Source organism: Rhinoraja longicauda, chromosome 6 (assembly GCF_053455715.1).
Source record: "Rhinoraja longicauda isolate Sanriku21f chromosome 6, sRhiLon1.1, whole genome shotgun sequence".
Classification (NCBI taxonomy): Eukaryota; Metazoa; Chordata; class Chondrichthyes; order Rajiformes; family Arhynchobatidae; genus Rhinoraja; species Rhinoraja longicauda.
In genome coordinates, this window is record NC_135958.1 from 8,293,226 (window position 1) to 8,312,205 (window position 18,980).

Consider the following 18,980-nt stretch of genomic DNA (forward strand, 5'->3'; position numbering starts at 1 on the left):
ATCATCCAATGATATGAACATTGAATTCTCCAATTTTAGGTAACTAACGACAATCCTTCCCCTTCCCCCACTCTCTTCCGCCTGCATCCCATCCCCTGACTTCACATTTCATGCCTCTTTTCTCCATATCTCACACCCGTTTCCTTCCCATCTCTGGCCTTTGTACACCCCTCTGTCAATCTAAACCCTCCTCATCTGCATCCACCTATCACTTGACCTGACCTGCTGAGTTTTAGATTTAGAGATACAGAGATACAGTGCGGAAGCGGGTCCGCGCCGCCCAGCGATCCCCGCACATTAACATTATCCAAAAAACACACACTAGGGACAATTTTTTTTTACATTTGCCCAGCCAATTAACCTACAAACCTGTACGTCTTTGGAGTGTGGGAGGAAACCGAAGATCTCGGAGAAAACCCACGCAGGTCACGGAGAGAACGTACAAACTCCGTACAGACGGCGCCCGTAGTCAGGATCGAACCTGAATCTCCGGCGCTGCATTCGCTGTAAGGCAGCAAGTCTACCGCTGCGCCACCGTGCCGCCCACCAGTTACTCCAGCACTTTGTGTATTTTTTTGATCTAGCATCTGCAGTTCCCCGTGTCCATGTAATGTTTAAAGATAGGTGCAACACCACTAACTATATACACTGAAAATGCATGAAGAGTTCTTGCACAGTTTTAGTTTTGTAAATACTTTTTATTCTGATTAAAGTTTGTTTTGGGGGAAAACATTTGTGCATAAACATAGAATAGTACAACACAGGCACAAACTCTTCGACCCACAGTGTCTAACAAACATGATGGCATGATACACTGTCACCTGTCCATCCCCTCCACAGATGCTGCCTGACCCCGAGTAACTCCAGCACTTTGTGTTCAATGCAAGATTCCAGCATCTACAGTTCCCTTTGTCTCCGTGATACAGTAATCTCCTCTGCCTGCATATGATCCATAACTCTCCATATCTATGCATCCATCTAGAAAGCTTCTTAAACACTATGTAAGAAATTCTGCCCAAGTAACGTGTTTACAAATTCCTTTTAAAATTCCGCAAGAACTCGAGAGCCAGAGGACATAGATTTAAGTTGAGGGGGGAAAGTTTTAGTGGAAACCTGAGGGGTACCTTTTTTACACAAAGGGTGATGGATGCATGGAACAAGCTGCTGGAGGAGGTAGTTGAGACAGGTACTATCACAACGTTTAGGAAACATTTAGACAGGTTTATTGATAGGACAGGTTTATAAGGATATGGGCTGGTTTAGACAGATATGGGTCAAAAGCAGGGAGGTGGGACTAGTGTAGATGAGGCATGTTGGTTGGTGTGGGCAAGTTGGGTCAAAGGGCCTGTTTCCACACTATATGACTCTCTGGCTCTAAGTCGTTGGCAAGACTGTAGTTGGAATAAATGCACCGTTTTGATCTCCCAGCTGTAGGAACAATATTATTGAGGCAGAAAGGATGCAGAGAAGATTCACAGGGATGTTACTGGCACTGGTAATCTTGCTTTGCAAGGCGAGACTGGGACTGTCTTTCATGAAGTTTAGGATTGTATGAAAGTTGCATAAAATCATGAGAGGCATAGATAACATGAATGGTCTGCCTTATTCCCCCACAGTTGCGGCATCTAAAACTTGAGGGCATTGATTTGAGGTATGGGGGGGGGGGGGAAGGGTTTAAAAGGAATGAGGAGGTTAACCTACGATGAGCGTTTGTCGGCACTGAGCCTGTACTCACTGGAGCTTAGAAGAATGAGGGGGGACCTTATTTAAACATACAGAATAGTGAAAGGCTTGGATAAAGTGGATATTGAGAGGATGTTTCCACTCGTGGGAGAGTCTAGGACTAGAGGTCATAGCCTCAGAATGAAGGACGTTCTTTTGGGAAGGAGATGAGGATAAATTCCTTTCGTCAGAGGGTGGTGAATCTGTGGAATTCTTTGCCACAGAAGGCTGTGCAGGCCAAGTCAGTGGATATTTTGAAGGCAGAGATAGATTCTTGAACAGTACGGGTGTCAGAAGTTATGGGGAGAAGGCAGGAGAATGGGGTTAGGAGGGAGAGATAGATCAGCCATGATTGAATGGCGGAGTAGACTTGATGGCCGAATGGCCTAATTCTACTCCGATTCCTTATGACCTTGAGAATATAAGGGGCAATTGACTCTACTCTTTCTACCCACAAAATTATCTGATAGGGCAGATAGAGTAGTCAAAAAAGATATAGGGTCATAATGAGTCAATAGGATTGTTCTGTGAACTAGCGTAGACTTGATGGGCTGAATTGCATTTTTTCTACAGGAAGCTCTGCTACAAAGTGATTGTATTATAGAAAAATCATGTTATAAAAACAATTGTTTCAATATGGGGAAAAGGTGTTAGGGACTATAGTCCTCAGAATCACAATGGGATGATTCTTTCTGCATGATTTACCAAAATAATAGCAATGTTTAATTTTGTTACTGAAAGTGCAAAATACTAAAAGCTGCTTGTTACATTGTTCAATAGAGAATCATTGCACAAGTGTCAATTGAAGCTATGGCTTATCAAATTGAATTGTCACTAGTGAAGAAACTACCAGGCGTTTCTTAAAAAGATGATGATTCCTGATTATTGCAGGGAGGTTACATGGAAAGTTTTCTCCCCACGATATTGTTTAAATCCAAGAATTTCTTTCTGTTGTCAATTTCCAATGTACTTCCAATCTCTAATGGTTCTCTTGTCCCTGAACGAAATTCAGCATGCATGATTCATAGTGTTCCCTGATTCATCATTTGCATCATGTCCGATTCACAAAGGTGAATGAAAGGTTGGAAATAATTGGCAGGATATGGTGATAAACACCTACATTGAATTTTAAATCAATACATGTGGATTTAAGGAGGGAGGGTTCCTTCCCAGCAGTTATCAGGCAACTGAACCAACTAGAGAGCTGTCCTGAGCTACGATCTACCTCATTGGAGACCCTTGGAATATCTTTAATCGGACTTTATCTTGCACTAAACATTATTCCCTATATCATGTACCTGTACACTGTGGATGGCTTGATGGTAATCATGTATAGTCTTACCACTGACTGGTTAGCACGCAACAAAAGCTTTTCACTGTACCTCGATACACGTGGCAATAAACTAAACAAGAATAAATATTGAAAAGTGCAGAAGCAGAGTGAAGGGTTTTAGGCTGAACAGGAGATCAGGGCTGGGCAACTGAGAAGAAATGCATTAATAAAATTAATTTGTTGGTGACCATCACATCAATGTAAAGTTTGATGGTAATGTGTGTGATAGGCAATGTTGTGAAGGTGAACAAAATTGGTTTTGGAGAAAAATGGGTGACATTTATAAAAAGTGAATTATAACTTTCTCATACTGAGTGTTCATGTAGTCTCTAAACTGTTAAGATGAGTGGAGTAGGGAAAAAGACAGTGGGTAAGGAACCATTAAGAGTCAATTTCCCAGGATATAAATGTCAAAAACTCGAGGGCGCAGCTACAAGGTGGAAGGAGCAGTTTAAAGGAGATATGTGGGGCAAGGCTTGTTTTTAATAACACAGATTGCTTGGTATATGGAACGTGGTGCCAAAGATGGTGGTGACAAGGGCGATAGTGGCATTTAAGAGGTTTTTAAATAAGCACATGGATATGCAGGGAATGGAGGGATATGGATCACATGCAGACAGAGGAGATCTGTTTAACTTAGCTATATTTGGCATCATGTTCAGCACAGACATTGTGGGCTGAAGGGTCTGTTCCTGTACTGTACTATTTTATGTTCTTTCATATACTTTGGCAAGTCTTAAACCAATAGTTATGGCCTTCCTAATGCTCAACCATCTTTTCCACATAATTATTTGCCAAACTCCTTACCATTTTACATATTAAACATTCAAATCCCATCCATGTTTTCTGATAATTTCAAATGTATGATCAACTCTCAGAATTGTATTACATCCACTTCAAAAGAAAATCCATATAAATTGTTTATTGCTCTGTACATAGGCCTACAAAATTCATGTGGCCGATATTTTTTTACAAAGTCATGATGCTTTTAAAATTTAAAAAAATTACGTTTTCAAGTTATTAAAATACAAAGTGGGAAATCAAGAACCCACAACACATTCTAGAATAGCAATGCAAGAGAAGGTGAACAACTGCAAGATTGGAAAAAAAAGTTAATTTCTACCTGTTCTATACAACTTAGCATAATTAAGTAAAATGTGAATCTCTATATGCATCAGTTTGCAAAACAAATCAGTATCTTCCTATGAATAAAATATTACACAATTTGGCAGATCAAAGTATTCAGGATCTCACCCAAAAGCACTGGCAATCCATTGTAACTTGCATCCAGTCTAAATGGAATAAGAGACAGAAGTTTCATAACACATAGTAATGATAAACAATAAAGGTAATATTCTCATAACCTATTTTCGAAAAAGATCCGCAGAGCAAAAGCAACAGACTGGAAGCATAAAAGCAGGCAACAATAGTTTAACAATCATGTTGAAATAATTCCTGATACAGTCCAGCTCAATTCTCCATGAGAACAGCTTGTAGCTTTTAAATCCTTGATATTAATTGTATGAACATTTCACGAAAGTTACAAAAGCATGTCAGTAATAAAATGAGCAATTCAACTTTTTAAACAATACAAGAATCCGTAACATTTTAATAAATTAAAGTGACTGAGCAAGATTTAAATACTTTCCAAATCATATTTTGCAACTGACCTAAAACTATGTGCCAGCTGCAATGCCAGATTCATAAAATGTCCCTATGTTGCTGAGAATTTTTCTGTTCTCGGAAACGTTACGAGGCTGAAATGTTGATGTTGACCCGAGGAGCACTGCATCAATGGATTAGTTTATTCACGGCCATTTTCACCTTTTCATGAAATCACCGAACCACTGGCTTGCAGAACGTCATTGGACATGAGGCCTGGGCTTTAATATTAGTTTCCCAGTCTAGAAAGGGGAAAAATAAAAGATCAAATAAATAAAGTAAAAAAAGAATTAAGGTTACAATAAAATAACTTGCAATACACATGTATCTAAACATGTCCAATAAATGCTGCAGAAAGTACTGTAGGTAATTAATACAGCAACTCCCTCTCCTATTTCACCCCTTTATCTCGTCTATAGAAGCTGTATGATGGAACATTAAACTGCCAGTCCTGTTCCTCCCTTACCAGATGACCGTCATGGCTGTAACATCCCAATCACTGTACCTATCCAGGCTTGTAGTTTAGTTTAGAGATACAGCGTGGAAACAGGCTCTTCGGCCCACCGAGTCCGCACTGACCAGTGATCCTCGCACATTAACACAAGCCTACACACACTAGGGAAAATTTACACATATATCAAGTATAGAAATCCAAGCCAATTAACCTACAAACCTGAACGTCCTTGGAGTGTGGGAGGAAACCGAAGATCCATCGGGTGGCGCCGTCAGCTATGGCAGCCTTGCCAACGGTCTGTCTGTATTTCGTCTTTTTTGTTATTTTTAGTGTGTTTTAAAAAGTTTGTGTTAATGTTCTCTGGTTTGTTTTATGTGGGGGGTGGGGGTCGGGGGAAACTTTTTTTCAATCTCTTATCTTGCCGGAGATGAGATCGTTTTCCGGTCGCAAGAGAAGACGGACAGACTCTTACAAGCTGCAACAAAACTTGGTCTTACACCCAATACAGCAAAGACACAGGTGATGAAGATCCACTCCAAAACCAACAACCCTATCCTCATGCACAGCACTGCCCTGGAGGAGGTAGAAACATTCTCATACCTAGGCAGCGTTGTGGACACCACCGGAGGGGCAGATGCAGACATAAAAAGCAGAATCAATAAGCTAGGGTGCTGTTTAACATGCTCAGTAAGATCTGGAGTTGAAATAAATCTCAATCAACACCAAAATATGCATATTTAATTCAAATGTGAAGCAGGTGATGCTGTACGGATCAGAGACATGGAAAACCCTCAAAACACACAACAAACAGGCTGCAAACATTCATTAATACCTGCCTCAGGAGAATATTGGGCGGCACGGTAGCGCAGCGGTAGAGTTGCTGCTTTACAGCGAATGCAGCGCCGGAGACTCAGGTTCGATCCTGACTACGGGTGCTGTACTGTAAGGAGTTTGTACGTTCTCCCCGTGACCTGCGTGGGTTTTCTCCGAGATCTTCGGTTTCCTCCCACACTCCAAAGACGTACAGGTATGTAGGTTAATTGGCTGGGTAAATGTAAAAATTGTCCCTAGTGGGTGTAGGATAGTGTTAGTGTGCGGGGATCGCTGGGCGGCACGGACTTGGTGGGCCGAAAAGGCCTGTTTCCGGCTGTATATATATGATATGATATGATATGATATGATATTAAACATCTGGAGGAGAGACAAAGTAAGCAATGTGGACCTGTGGAAAAGAACAAGCCAGGGTCCCATTGACTTACAAATTCAAAAGAGAAAATGTAATTGGATTGGTCACACCCTCAGAAAACCTGCCACAAACATCACCCGGCAAGCCCTGAAATGGAACCCCCGAGGAAAAAGGAAAAGAGGTCGTCCCAGGAACAGCTGGAGAAGAGATGCCCAGGCAGAAATGTCTGGGAGTGGGCTCAACTGGGGAGATCTCAAAAGAACCAACAACCGAGTGAGGTGGAGGACATTTGTCAATGGCCTATGCTCCCTAGAGGAGCCAAGGGCTTAAGAAGAAGAAGTTCTCCGGTCACTCTGTGGCCTAACATCATGGAGCTGGCGGCCTTGCTCGAGACTGACTTTGAGCCCCACCGCGGGGCCGTGGACTTACCTCCGGAGCCTGCGATCGCTTGCCTGGGGTCGACGCTCCAACTGCGGCCTGTGGATTTCAACATTGAGGAGCTCGCAGTCTCGGGTAGAGACTGATGTCGGGAAGCTCCAAAGTCGCAGGAGGTTTGACTAGCCCCGACCTGGGGTCCGATCGCCTGGCACAGGGAGCTGAGACCCCCCGATGCGGGAGCTTGATCGCCCCGATGCGGCGGGTTCGACCGCCGGCTACGGGAGCCAAGATCGCCCCGTCAACAGTAGGCTCAAGGCCCCCGACCGCGGGAGAACAAAGAAGGGAAGAGCTTTACTTTTCTTTCGCCTTCCATCACAGTGGAGGAATGTGGAGGAGTCACTGTGGTGGATGTTTATGTTAAAAATGTATTTTGTGTGTCTTTTTGCTTTTTATTGGTATGACTGTATGGCAAATCGAATTCCTCGTATGTTGCAAAACACACTTGGCTAATAAAGTAGGATTATGATCTTGGAGAAAACCCATGCGGTCACGGGGAGGAACGTACAAACTCCGTACAGACAGCACCCATAGTCGGGATCGAACCCGGGGCTCTGGTGCTGTAAGGCAGCAACTCTACCATCTGTGCCACCGCAAGTTCACATGCCTTACTCGTCAGGCCTCTAACCATAAGACAGGCCACTTGGCCCATTGAGTCTGCTCCGCCATTCGATCATGGTTGATCTATTTTCCCTCTTGACCCCATTCTCCTACATTCTCCTCGTAACCTTTGATGCCCATACTAATCAAAAACCTATTAATCTCCGCTTTGAAACAACCCAATGAAATAAATGCAGTTAATCCAACCGTCTTTCCCGCTCCCTCTCGGCTCCTGCCTGTCCTGTCTACTGAACTTGCTGTTGTGGACTTTGTGCTGACTTTCAGCTCCCACCTGACTCATTGCTGCTTTGGATCCCATCACTCTGCCAATCTAGTTAAGCCCTCTAAGGTAGCGGCAAAATGTAAAAGATCAGGTTGATGCTGTACATGGCCACAAAGCATGGGGTAGAGCAGGGGACTGAGCACACAACTTTGAGGACCACCAGGCGCTGAGGGTCAGAATGGAGGAAATGTTATGACCAATTCTAATCATAGAGGTCTGCTGGTCAGTGGTCAGGAGATCCAGAAGCCTGTTGCAAGTGTAGGCCAAGGTTCAGTAGTTTACAGATGAGCTTATTCAGTATTATGGTGTTGAAGGGTGAGCTGTAGTCAATGAATAGCTTCCTGACATAGATGCTTGTATTTTGAAGGTGATCCATTGCTGAATGCAGTGCAAGAGAGATGGCAACCTCTGTAGACTCAATTTTCCTCTACTTAATTTGCAAGGGTCTAAATTGTCCGGAAGACTGACACAATTTGGGGTATTATCAGTCGTTCAAAGCACTTTATTGTGGTCGATGATAGAGCTACTGGACAATAGTCATTGGAACAGGTTACTTTTCTTTCTTGTGGACCGGAACGATGAGGATTCTTTGAAGACATTGGGAGACTGTGGGCCGTTTGTTTTTTTGCTCAAGATTCCAGAGTGTGCAGTCTTTTGTAGCAGAAACGTCAACCGAGGCAAATTTCTCCAAACTTAAAAAGGGTGGCCTTTCCACCCCCCACCCCCCCCCCCCCCCGCAAAACAGTGAATCAAAGAAGTTCAAAAGAGGAAATGTGCATGTGAAATTCAAACAAAATAAGAGAAACATATTCGATTCTGTCTGGTTTAAAGTCAGCCAGCAGACTAATATTTAAAATCCAAGCATTTGGTCAATGCATTTTCCCTTTTTCCCTGTCTTTGAAGACAAATACTTACATCATCACAAGACATATTGTATTCTGCTAAAATAGTTCGACATCTTGCAGCAATGCTAAAAGTAATATGTTAAGAGAAATGGTGATTCCAATTAAATAGTAGTTACATGACATTCCTGCTCCTTGGGACTTATTGTTACAAAAAACTACAAATTCTGCATTCTCTGAGCCAAATTACTCAACACAATACCATAAGATCTTAAAGTACAGGCTTGAGAACATTTGTCTCTAATATTTTCTGTACAAGTGAAGTCACTGCACCATCTTTTTTTATAAACAGCTTACTAAATATTACAAAGTACTGGTGCACTAAGAAATGATGTGGCTCATCTCTACATAACATAATTAAATAGATAGTAATCAATTGCAAAGTTACTGTAACAAATCTCATGACTGAAGGTTTGAACAGTTAATGAAAAGGATACATTGAGGGTGCAACTACTCTTTTATGTATTCCAGCAAAAATAAACCGATAAGAGTTATACAGCTGATTGTGAAGAATGGATGATTCATAGTGATGTGAAAAAGATACCTAAAAAGACAACGAAAATTAAATAACTATTTGAGCAGATGAAAACTGAACACCATTATGTAAAAGGACCACACAACCATATACTGTGTACCTACAACATTAGGAATTTTATCTGTGACAGCAACAGGCTTAAGCTCCATATATTTGTGGCAGATTACATATTTATTCAGTTCATTCTTCTTTTGCTGTCCAAACAAACTGAATTATCACCAAATTCGGTTTTAATGGTCCTGCAGTTTTTCTGGGACAAAATTAAAAAGGGGAACACATTTTTTAAATAAAGTTAACTGAGCCAACAAAAAGTTATTTATTCACAAAATGCTGGAGTACTCAGCAGGTCAGGCAGCATCTCAGGAGAGAAGGAATGGGTGACGTTTCTTCAGACTGAAGAAGGGTCTCAACCCGAAACGTCACCCATTCCTTCTCTCCTGAAATGCTGCCTGACCTGCTGAGTTACTCCAGCATTTTGTGAATACCTTCGTATTTGTACCAGCATCTGCAGTTATTTTCTTACACTGAGCCAACAGATATTGTTTGGTATTTTATTTTTTACTAGATAACTGCTTTTAGAGGCAACAACCAACAAGCAAATTAAATTAAAATGAAGTGCCAATTAAAATTAATGCCCAGAAATATCAGGAAGATTGATTCATCATTTTGGAACACAACATTACACTTTAAATAAACATTTCTAAACAGGTGGCTTTTTCCAAGTGTCAACGTGAATTCATAATTGGAGCATTTAAATTCTTTATTATACTGAACTACAAGGCAATTTCTTAATTTAGATTGCCTGAGAACAGGATTCATGGCTTTGCATTCTCAATCTTGTCATAGCAGATGCTCAAATACGTTGTCGGTATTTTTAAAAAATCTCAAGAGAAATAATAGTACCATTACTCAATATGCTGTTAGTTTTATCATTTTGTTAGCACCCTTTTCTATTTTGACTGAATCTTGATCTGTTCAATTTGGATAAACTGGTCTACAACTTCCTAAAAAAATCCTCTCCTGGTAAAGCCATTCCTGTGTCTGATGTCTAAGCAAAGGAGTGAAGTTGCTGCTATGTAAATAGCAGCATTGAATTCCCCAAAACATGCTAGAAAAGCAAATCGACACCTATTTTGTGAATTATATAACCAAGAACAAAAGCTTAAAAAGTACCTTTTGTGTGTGTTTCAGGATCTATTAACCAGTTCCAAGCACCTGTGGCAGTACATACAGAAACCACAATAAGAATCACTGCAAATAAAAAGTTGAATGTGAATTAGTTCATTTTTTGATGGACAAGGTTTTTAAACTGACAGTAATGTCAACATTCCTAGGAAGGTACAATTGCAAATGCACAGTAGTTATGTAAATAAACCTCAAGACACATTCGAATCAAGTTTTCATCAAATTCTAGTCACTCCCTTCAATGAACACAAAGGCAATAAGTTTTGACTATAGATTCTAACGGTACTGTGTAGGGTAGCGCACCGTAATGACACCACCCTAAAAACAGGCTGGCCAATTCTGGATAAGTACTGCTCTATTTGTACATTCTCACTCATTTACTAGGTGATGGAAAGCAAGTCTAAAGAAAGGTCCCAACCATAAATGCCACCTATCCATTTTCTCCAGAGATGCTGCCTGACCCGCTGAGTTACTCCCGCCTTTAGTGTCTATCTTTGGTATAAGCCATCATCTGCAACTCCTTTTTATCACAAGATTGAAAGTGTTGTTGATTAGCTGGATATAGACATCAACAACCTGGGCATTTACAGTGCCCTCTATAACGTTTGGGATTGCACTCCACAATTTGATATTTGTAATAGAAAATAATCACGTGGTTAAAGTGCACATTGTCAGATTTTAATAAAGCCCATATTGTGGAGTACAGAGGCAAATAAATAAATGATGGGTCTTTGTCCCAAACATTATGGAGGGCACTGTATGACCAAATTTGTCTCTCTTTCCCAGCCCCCACAAAGACCAATCAGGACCAATTATATCCTTTGTAAAATATGAAAATGTGAATTACTGAGACCAGCTGAAAATGACTGCTTTTAACATCCAGACAGCATATGATCAAATGTTGCAACAGGGAGTCTTGAGTAAAATTGAATTAGCATTCCAACTACAGGCTGAGATCACACATGGCACTAAGGGAGATGATAAGGGTGGGTGAAGGTCAAGTCCCTCAGTCAGAAAACATTGCTGCAGGAGTTCTTCAGGCCAGTGTCACAGGTGGATCTATAGTCACCTGTTTCATCAATGATCTTCCTCGCATTAGGGGCAGCAGTGGCAGAGCTGCTGCTTTACAGCGGCAGAGACCTGGGTTCGATCCCGTCTATGGGTTCTGTCTGTAGGGTGTTTGTACGTCCCCTCTGTAACTGTCTGAAGAAGGGTCTTGACCCGAAACGTCACCCATTCCTTCTATCCAGAGATGCTGCCTGTTCCGCTGAGTTGCTCCAACATTTTGCTTCTACCCTCTGTAACTATGTGGGTTTTCTCTGGGTGCTCCAGTTTCCTCCCACATTCCACAAACAGTTCTGTAGGTTGAGTTTGGTAAAATTGTAAATTGTCCCTAATGTGTAGGATAGTGCTAACGTACAGGATGATCGCTGGTAGATGGGCCAAAAGGCCTCTTTCCACGGTGTATCTCTAAGGTCTAACTAAAGCTTCAGCCCTGATGACTGCATAGAACACATTTCCATTAACAATTCCTGAGATAATGAAGAAGTGCCCACATGCAGTAAACCCCAATAACATTTAACCGTGGTAAGTGGCATGTACACATGTGCCAGGCAGTGACCTTGTTCAATGAGAGAGCCTAACCAGCTCAATTCAACAGCATTCCCACCAGCAAATGCCCTAATGCCAACATCTGGGGAAGGGAGAGGACGGCAGAAAACACATCTAAATTTGGGGGCGAGAGTCAAGAGTGTTTTATTGTCATGTGTCCCAGATAGAACAATGAAATTCTTACTTGCTGCAGCACAACAGAATATGTATTTATAGCTAATTAGTTTTTACATGTTTCAGAGGCAGATTTGGGACTGGGCAGCCTACAACACTTGGCACATGCCAACAATGTGATGGAATCTCTCCACTTGCCTGGATCGATGTAATATTCCAGCTCGATAACATCTGCCACTAAAAAGCGGGATTGACTGGCAAATCATCCCACGTCCTTGCTATTCATATTCTTTAGCTGCAAAATATGCCACTTACAAAACACAAAGTGGCAATAAAATGCCACTTTGTTACAATTTGGATCATTCTGCAGGTTAACAATATTATTTCTAGTGTGTGCTCTAATAGAAGTTCATTGTTTAAAACAAAGCTGAGATACCTCTCTGATGCCAACCATCCACCGACACCAGGCATCATCTCGTCCTCAATCCCCTGACAGTCTTAAGAAGGGTCTCGACCTGAAACATCACCTATTCCTTTCCTCCAGAGATGCTCCCTGACCCGCCGAGTTACTCCGGCTTTCTGTGTCTCCCTTCGGTTTAAACCAGCATTTGCAGTTCCTCCACTGTCGGCTCCACTGTGAGATCTCTTCATGGTGTGCCTACTTTGATTAGGTTCTCTTCCACTCTCCGACGAGTGTTCTGCAACACCTTCTTTCATTGCTCCCCCTCTGTGATTCCTCCTGCTCTGCAGCTCAACAATAGCCTATTGTGTGGCCCACATTTACTTGATTATCTTTGCTTTTTTCATATCTTCCATTCATTTCCCCCAAGTACCATCTATATCTCTCACTCCTCTTTCCCTTGAATCGCAGTCTGAAGCTGAAACGTCAACAATCAAAGAAGGGAACGAACCCAGCGTGGGGGGGACTGCCGTGAAGGAGGGGGAAGAACAATGGACAACGGAGGGCCCGGCGTGGGGGGACCACCGTGAGAGAGGGGGAAGAACAATGGGGGACCTGGCGTAGGGGTACTTGGTAACTTTGCAAGCACCCTTTATTGGTGACTATTTGCACACCCTGCAAGCAAAGAATTTCACTGTGACTTGTCACATGTGACAATAAAGTATTCAATTCAATCAACATTCTACATCTTTGTAGATGCTGCCGGACCCACTGAGTTACTCCAGCATTTTGTTCTATCATCATTTACAACAGCCAATTAACCGGTGGACAGCAGAAACCGCAGATGCGGGTTCACTCACAGGACTCAGTGGGTCGGGCAGCACCTGTGGAGGAGATGCCGGGAGTGTGGTGTAATTAAAGCTCTGGGTGCACTCACTTCGCCACCGCCCGGTCGCCGGTTGCAGGCACGAAATGTACTCGGTCAGCCGTCGCTCGAAAGCTTTGAGGTCTGCAACACACAAAGAAAAAAAATACACATACAACAACAAACAAACCCTCGTATCTTGCCCTGTCCCGCTTCACGCCGGCAGATGCAGCCATCATTGCTATCCCTCCTGTAAAAATGCAAATGGGAGGAACAGCACCTCATATTTTGTTTCGGCAGCTTTCACCCCAGCGGTATGAATATTGACTTCTCTAACTTCAAGTAAACCTTGCATTCCTTCTCTCTCCGTCCCTCCCCCACCCTAGTTCTCTGACTAGTTTCACTCTCTTCCTGATTAATTTTACTGATGGTATGCCTCGTTGTCACCTTCCCCTCAGACAACTTTGAACCATTCTACATTTCCTTGGTTATCGTCTGTTTTGATCTGAAGAGAGACAGAGTGCTGGAGTAACTAGCACCCCGGGAGAAAAGGAATAGGTGACATTTCGGGTCATAAGCGATGGGAGCAGAATTAGGCCATTCAGCCCATCAAGTCTATCATGGCTGATCTATCTCTCCCTCCCAACCCCATTGATTCTCCTGTCTTCTCCCTATAACTCCTGACACCCATACTAACTAATCAAGAATCTATCTCCAGAGATGTTGCCTGTCCCGCTGAGTTACGCCAGCATTTGGACCGTGTCTATCTTCGGTGCAACCCAGCATCTGCAGTTCCTTCCTACACATTCTGGCTGCTGTGATGTCCTTTTCACACCTTACCCTTCCTTATCTCTCTGTATCTCCCTCTCTCTCTCACTCTGAAGACCCGAAATGTCACCCATTCCTTCTCTCTAGATACGCTGTCTGTCCCGTTGAGTTAACTCCCTTAATTGTGTGTGAATGTGTGTGTAGTGCGTGTGAGGCAGTCACTCGCTGCACCTGGCTCACCCTCCGCCTGCTCCAGGGAGTTCATCATGATGATGATGATGGTGCCGCCGCCGCCGCCGTCCTCCCGCCCGGACAGCCCGCCCGCCGCCTCGTCACACGCCCTCGCTCATTGGCCGGCGCCGCCGCCGCCCAGCGCCCGATGAGTGCGGCGCCCTGATTGGGCAGAGGGAGGAGAAGGGGGCGGAGCGATGGGCGGTGACGACTGCGGCGGCCGAGGCACGTGACGCCAGAGCGAGCGCGGTTTCCGGTTCCGGTCGTCGTCGGCGGCGTCGACGGACAGTGCGTGAGGCGGTGAGTGTAGGCCCGCGGCCTCCCTCCCTTCCCCGGCCTCCCTCCCGTGGTCTCCCTCCCTCATCCTCCCCCCTCCCTCTCGCCCCTCTTCCCTCCCCGCGGCCTCCCTCCCTCTTCCTCCTCCTCGCCGCCCCCCCCCCCCCCGCCATTGTTTATACGCCAGGTGGAGTCGCCCCCCCACACAGCTCTCGGTGCCGTTGGTTTGCGAGTGGGGTGCCCTTGGGTCCCGTTGCTGGGGGCACGACTGCCTTGCTTTGTTGCTGTGGGGTTGTACGTGGCGCCGTGGCCTTGATGTTGCCGTCAGTGGTGGAGCAGAGTTCACACTAGCTCGAACCGGGGCCTGCTCTGTCCCCGCTCACCAGCCTTCCCTCCTTTTGCTTGTGACTTTCTTTCCCTCCCCCTTCTCCCCTCCACTCACTCACTCCCTCCCTCCCTCCCCCTCCCTCCCTCCCTCCCTCCCCCTCCCTCCCTCCCTCCCTCCCCCTCCCTCCCTCCCTCCCTCCCCCTCCCTCCCTCCCTCCCTCCCCCTCCCCCTCCCTCCCTCCCCCTCCCTCCCCTCCCCCCCTCCCCTTCCCTTCCCCCCCCTCCCCTCCCCCCCCCTCCCCTCCCCCCCCCTCCCCCCCCCTCCCCTTCCCCCCCTCCCCCTTCCCCTTCTCCCCCCCCTCCCCCTTCTCCCCCCCCTTCCCCCTCCCCCTCCCCTTCCCCCTCCCCCCCTCCCCTCCCCCCCTCCCCTCCCCTCCCCCCCTCCCCCCCTCCCCTCCCCCCCCCTCCCTCCCCTCCTCCCCTCCTCCCCCCTCCCCCCCTCCCTCCCCTCCTCCCTCCCCCCTCCTCCCTCCCCCCTCCTCCCTCCCCTCCCCCCTCCCTCCTCCCTCCCCCATCCCTCCCCCCCCCCTCCCTCCCCCATCCCTCCCTCCCCCCCCCCCCATCCCTCCCTCCCCCCCCCCATCCCTCCCTCCCCATCCCTCCCTCCCCCTCCCTCCCTCCCTCCCTCCCCCCTCCCTCCCCCCTCCCCTCCCTCCCCCTTCCCCTCGCCCCTCCCCTCCCTCCCCCTTCCCCTCGCCCCCCCCCCTTCCCCCCTCCCCTCGGCCCCCCCCTTCCCCTCCCCTCGGCCCCCCCCCTCCCCTCCCCCCTTCCCCCCCCTCCCCTCCCCCCTTCCCCCCCCTCCCCTCCCCCCTTTCCCCCCCCCCTCCCCCCTCCCCCCCCCCTCCCCCCCCCCCCCTCCCCCCCTCCCTTCCCCCCCTTCCCCCCCCCTCCCTTCCCCCCCTTCCCCCCCCCCTCCCTTCCCCCCTTCCCCCCCCCTCCCTTCCCCCCCCTCCCTTCCCCCCCCTCCCTCCCCTCCCCCTCCTTCCCCTCCCCCTCCCTCCCCTCCCCCCCCTCCCCCTCCCCCCCCTCCCCCTCCCCCTCCCCCTCCCCCCCTCCCCCTCCCCCCCTCCCCCTCCCCCTCTCCCCCTCCCCTCCCCCCCCTCCCCCTCCCTCCCCCCCCCCCCCTCCCTCCCCCCCCCTCCCCCTCCCTCCCCCTCCCTCCCCCCCCCCTCCCCCTCCCTCCCCCTCCCTCCCCCCCCCTCCCCCCCCCCTCCCCCTCCCTCCCCCCCCCCTCCCTCCCCCTCCCTCCCCCTCCCTCCCCTCCCCCTCCCCCCCCCCCTCTCCCCCCCCCCTTCCCTCCCCCTCCCCTCCCTCCCCCCCCCTCTCCCCCTCCCCTCCCTCCCCCCTCCCCCCCCCCCCCCTCCCTCCCCCCTCCCCCCCCCTCCCTTCCCCCCCCCTCCCTTCCCCCCCCCCTCTCCCCCCCCCCTTCTCCCCCCCCCCTTCCCTCCCCCTCCCCTCCCTCCCCCCCCCCCTCTCCCCCTCCCCTCCCTCCCCCCTCCCCCCCCCTCCCCCCCCTCCCTTCCCCCCCTTCCCCCCCCCTCCCTTCCCCCCCTTCCCCCCCCCCTCCCTTCCCCCCCTTCCCCCCCCCTCCCTTCCCCCCTCCCTTCCCCCCCCCTCCCTTCCCCCCCCCCTCCCTTCCCCTCCCCCTCCCTTCCCCTCCCCCTCCCCCCCCCTCCCCCTCCCCCCCCCTCTCGCTCCCCCTCCCCCCCTCCCCCTCCCCCCCCTCCCCCCCCTCCCCCTCCCCCTCCCCCCCCTCCTCCCCTCCCCCCCCCCCCCTCCCCCCCCTCCCCCTCCCCCTCCCCCCCCCTCCCTCCCCTCCCCCCCCCCCCTCCCCCCCCCCCCCTCCCCCCCCCCCTTCCCTCCCCCTCCCCCCTCTCCCCCTCCCTCCCCCCCTCCCTCCCCCCCCCCCCTCCCCCCCCCCTCCCCCCTCCCTCCCTCCCCCCTCCCTCCCTCCCTCCCTCCCCCCCTCCCTCCCTCCCCCCCTCCCCCCTCCCTCCCTCCCCCCTCCCTCCCTCCCCCCCTCCCCCCTCCCTCCCTCCCCCCCTCCCCCCTCCCTCCCTCCCCCCCCCCTCCCTCCCCCCCTCCCCCCTCCCTCCCTCCCCCTCCCTCCCCCCTCCCTCCCTCCCTCCCCCTCCCCCCTCCCTCCCTCCCCCTCCCTCCCCCTCCCCCCTCCCCCCTCCCTCCCCCTCCCCCCTCCCTCCCCCTCCCTCCCTCCCCCTCCCTCCCTCCCCCTCCTCCCTCCCTCCCCCTCCCTCCCTCCCTCCCCCTCCCTCCCTCCCTCCCCCTCCCTCCCTCCCTCCCCCTCCCTCCCTCCCCCTCTCCCTCCTCCCTCCCTCCCTCCCTCCCCCTCCCCCTCCCTCCCCCCCCCCTCCCTCCCTCCCCCTCCCTCCCTCCCTCCCCCTCCCTCCCTCCCCCTCCCTCCCTCCCCCTCCCCCTCCCTCCCCCTCCCTCCCTCCCCCTCCCTCCCTCCCTCCCTCCCCCTCCCTCCCTCCCTCCCCCTCCCTCCCTCCTCCTCCCTCCCTCCCTCCTCCTCCCTCCCTCCCTCCTCCCTCCCTCCCCCCCACTCCCCTTCCCTCCCCCCACTCCCCTTCCCTCCCTCCCACTCCCCTTCCCTCCCTCCCACTCCCCTTCCCTCCCTCCCACTCCCCTTCCCTCCCTCCCACTCCCCTTCCCTCCCTCCCACTCCCCTTCCCTCCCTCCCACTCCCCTTCCCTCCCTCCCACTCCCCTTCCCTCCCTCCCACTCCCCTTCCCTCCCTCCCACTCCCCTTCCCTCCCTCCCACTCCCCTTCCCTCCCTCCCACTCCCCTTCCCTCCCTCCCACTCCCCTTCACTCCCTCCCACTCCCCTTCACTCCCTCCCACTCCCCTTCACTCCCCTTCCCTCCCCTCTCCTCCCCTCCCACTCCCCTCCCCCTCCCCTTCCCTCCCCTCCCACTCCCCTTCCCTCCCCTCCCACTCCCCTTCCCTCCCCTCCCACTCCCCTTCCCTCCCCTCCCTCCCACTCCCCTTCCCTCCCCTCCCTCCCTCCCACTCCCCTTCCCTCCCCTCCCTCCCACTCCCCTTCCTCCCACTCCCCTTCCCTCCCACTCCCCTTCCCTCCCACTCCCCTTCCCTCCCACTCCCCTTCCCTCCCACTCCCCTTCCCTCCCCTCCCTCCCACTCCCCTTCCCTCCCCTCCCTCCCACTCCCCTTCCCTCCCCTCCCTCCCACTCCCCTTCCCTCCCCTCCCTCCCACTCCCCTTCCCTTCCCTCCCCTCCCTCCCACTCCCCTTCCCTCCCCTCCCTCCCACTCCCCTTCCCTCCCCTCCCTCCCACTCCCCTTCCCTCCCCTCCCTCCCACTCCCCTCCCTCCCACTCCCCTCCCCTCCCTCCCACTCCCCTCCCTCCCCACTCCCTCCCTCCCACTCCCCTCCCCTCCTCCCACTCCCCTCCCCTCCCTCCACTCCCCTCCCCTCCCTCCCACTCCCCTCCCTCCCTCCCACTCCCCTCCCCTCCCTCCCACTCCCCTTCCCTCCCACTCCCCTTCCCTCCCCTCCCTCCACTCCCCTTCCCTCCCCTCCCTCCCACTCCCCTCCCCTCCCCTCCCTCCCACTCCCCTCCCCTCCCCTCCCTCCCACTCCCCTCCCCTCCCTCCCTCCCCCCTCCCTCCCACTCCCTCCCCTCCCTCCCCTCCCTCCCACTCCCTCCCACTCCCCTTCCCTCCCCTCCCTCCCACTCCCCTCCCTCCCACTCCCCTCCCTCCCACTCCCCTTCCCTCCCACTCCCCCCCACTCCCCTCCCCTCCCACTCCCCCCCACTCCCCTCCCACTCCCCTCCCCTTCCCTCCCACTCCCCTTCCCTCCCACTTCCCTCCCACTTCCCTCCCTCCCACTCCCCTTCCCTCCCTCCCACTCCCCTTCCCTCCCTCCCACTCCCCTTCCCTCCCTCCCACTCCCCTTCCCTCCCTCCCACTCCCCTTCCCTCCCTCCCACTCCCCTTCCCTCCCTCCCCTTCCCTCCCTCCCACTCCCCTTCCCTCCCACTCCCCTTCC

At 50.8% G+C, this 18,980-nt stretch overlaps 2 protein-coding genes across 2 annotated transcripts in view; one reads left to right on the forward strand and one right to left on the reverse strand.

Moving 5' to 3' along the window:
- Nucleotides 1-750: 750 nt before the first annotated feature.
- On the reverse strand, nucleotides 751-14,377 carry cnep1r1 (CTD nuclear envelope phosphatase 1 regulatory subunit 1). The gene is given in 7 exon segments (XM_078400407.1): nucleotides 751-4,959; nucleotides 8,591-8,645; nucleotides 9,015-9,054; nucleotides 9,057-9,116; nucleotides 10,280-10,363; nucleotides 13,360-13,431; nucleotides 14,296-14,377. Coding segments are annotated over 7 exon segments (381 nt in total). The 5' UTR covers nucleotides 14,324-14,377; the 3' UTR covers nucleotides 751-4,917.
- Nucleotides 14,378-14,490: 113 nt separating this feature from the next.
- The window catches only part of LOC144594205 (nuclear receptor coactivator 5-like), a 22,254-nt gene continuing 17,764 nt past the window's right edge, over nucleotides 14,491-18,980 (forward strand). Inside the window, exon 1 of the mRNA XM_078400408.1 lies at nucleotides 14,491-14,586. The gene's annotated coding sequence lies outside the window, so the exon portion shown is untranslated. The remainder of the gene's footprint in view (nucleotides 14,587-18,980) is intronic.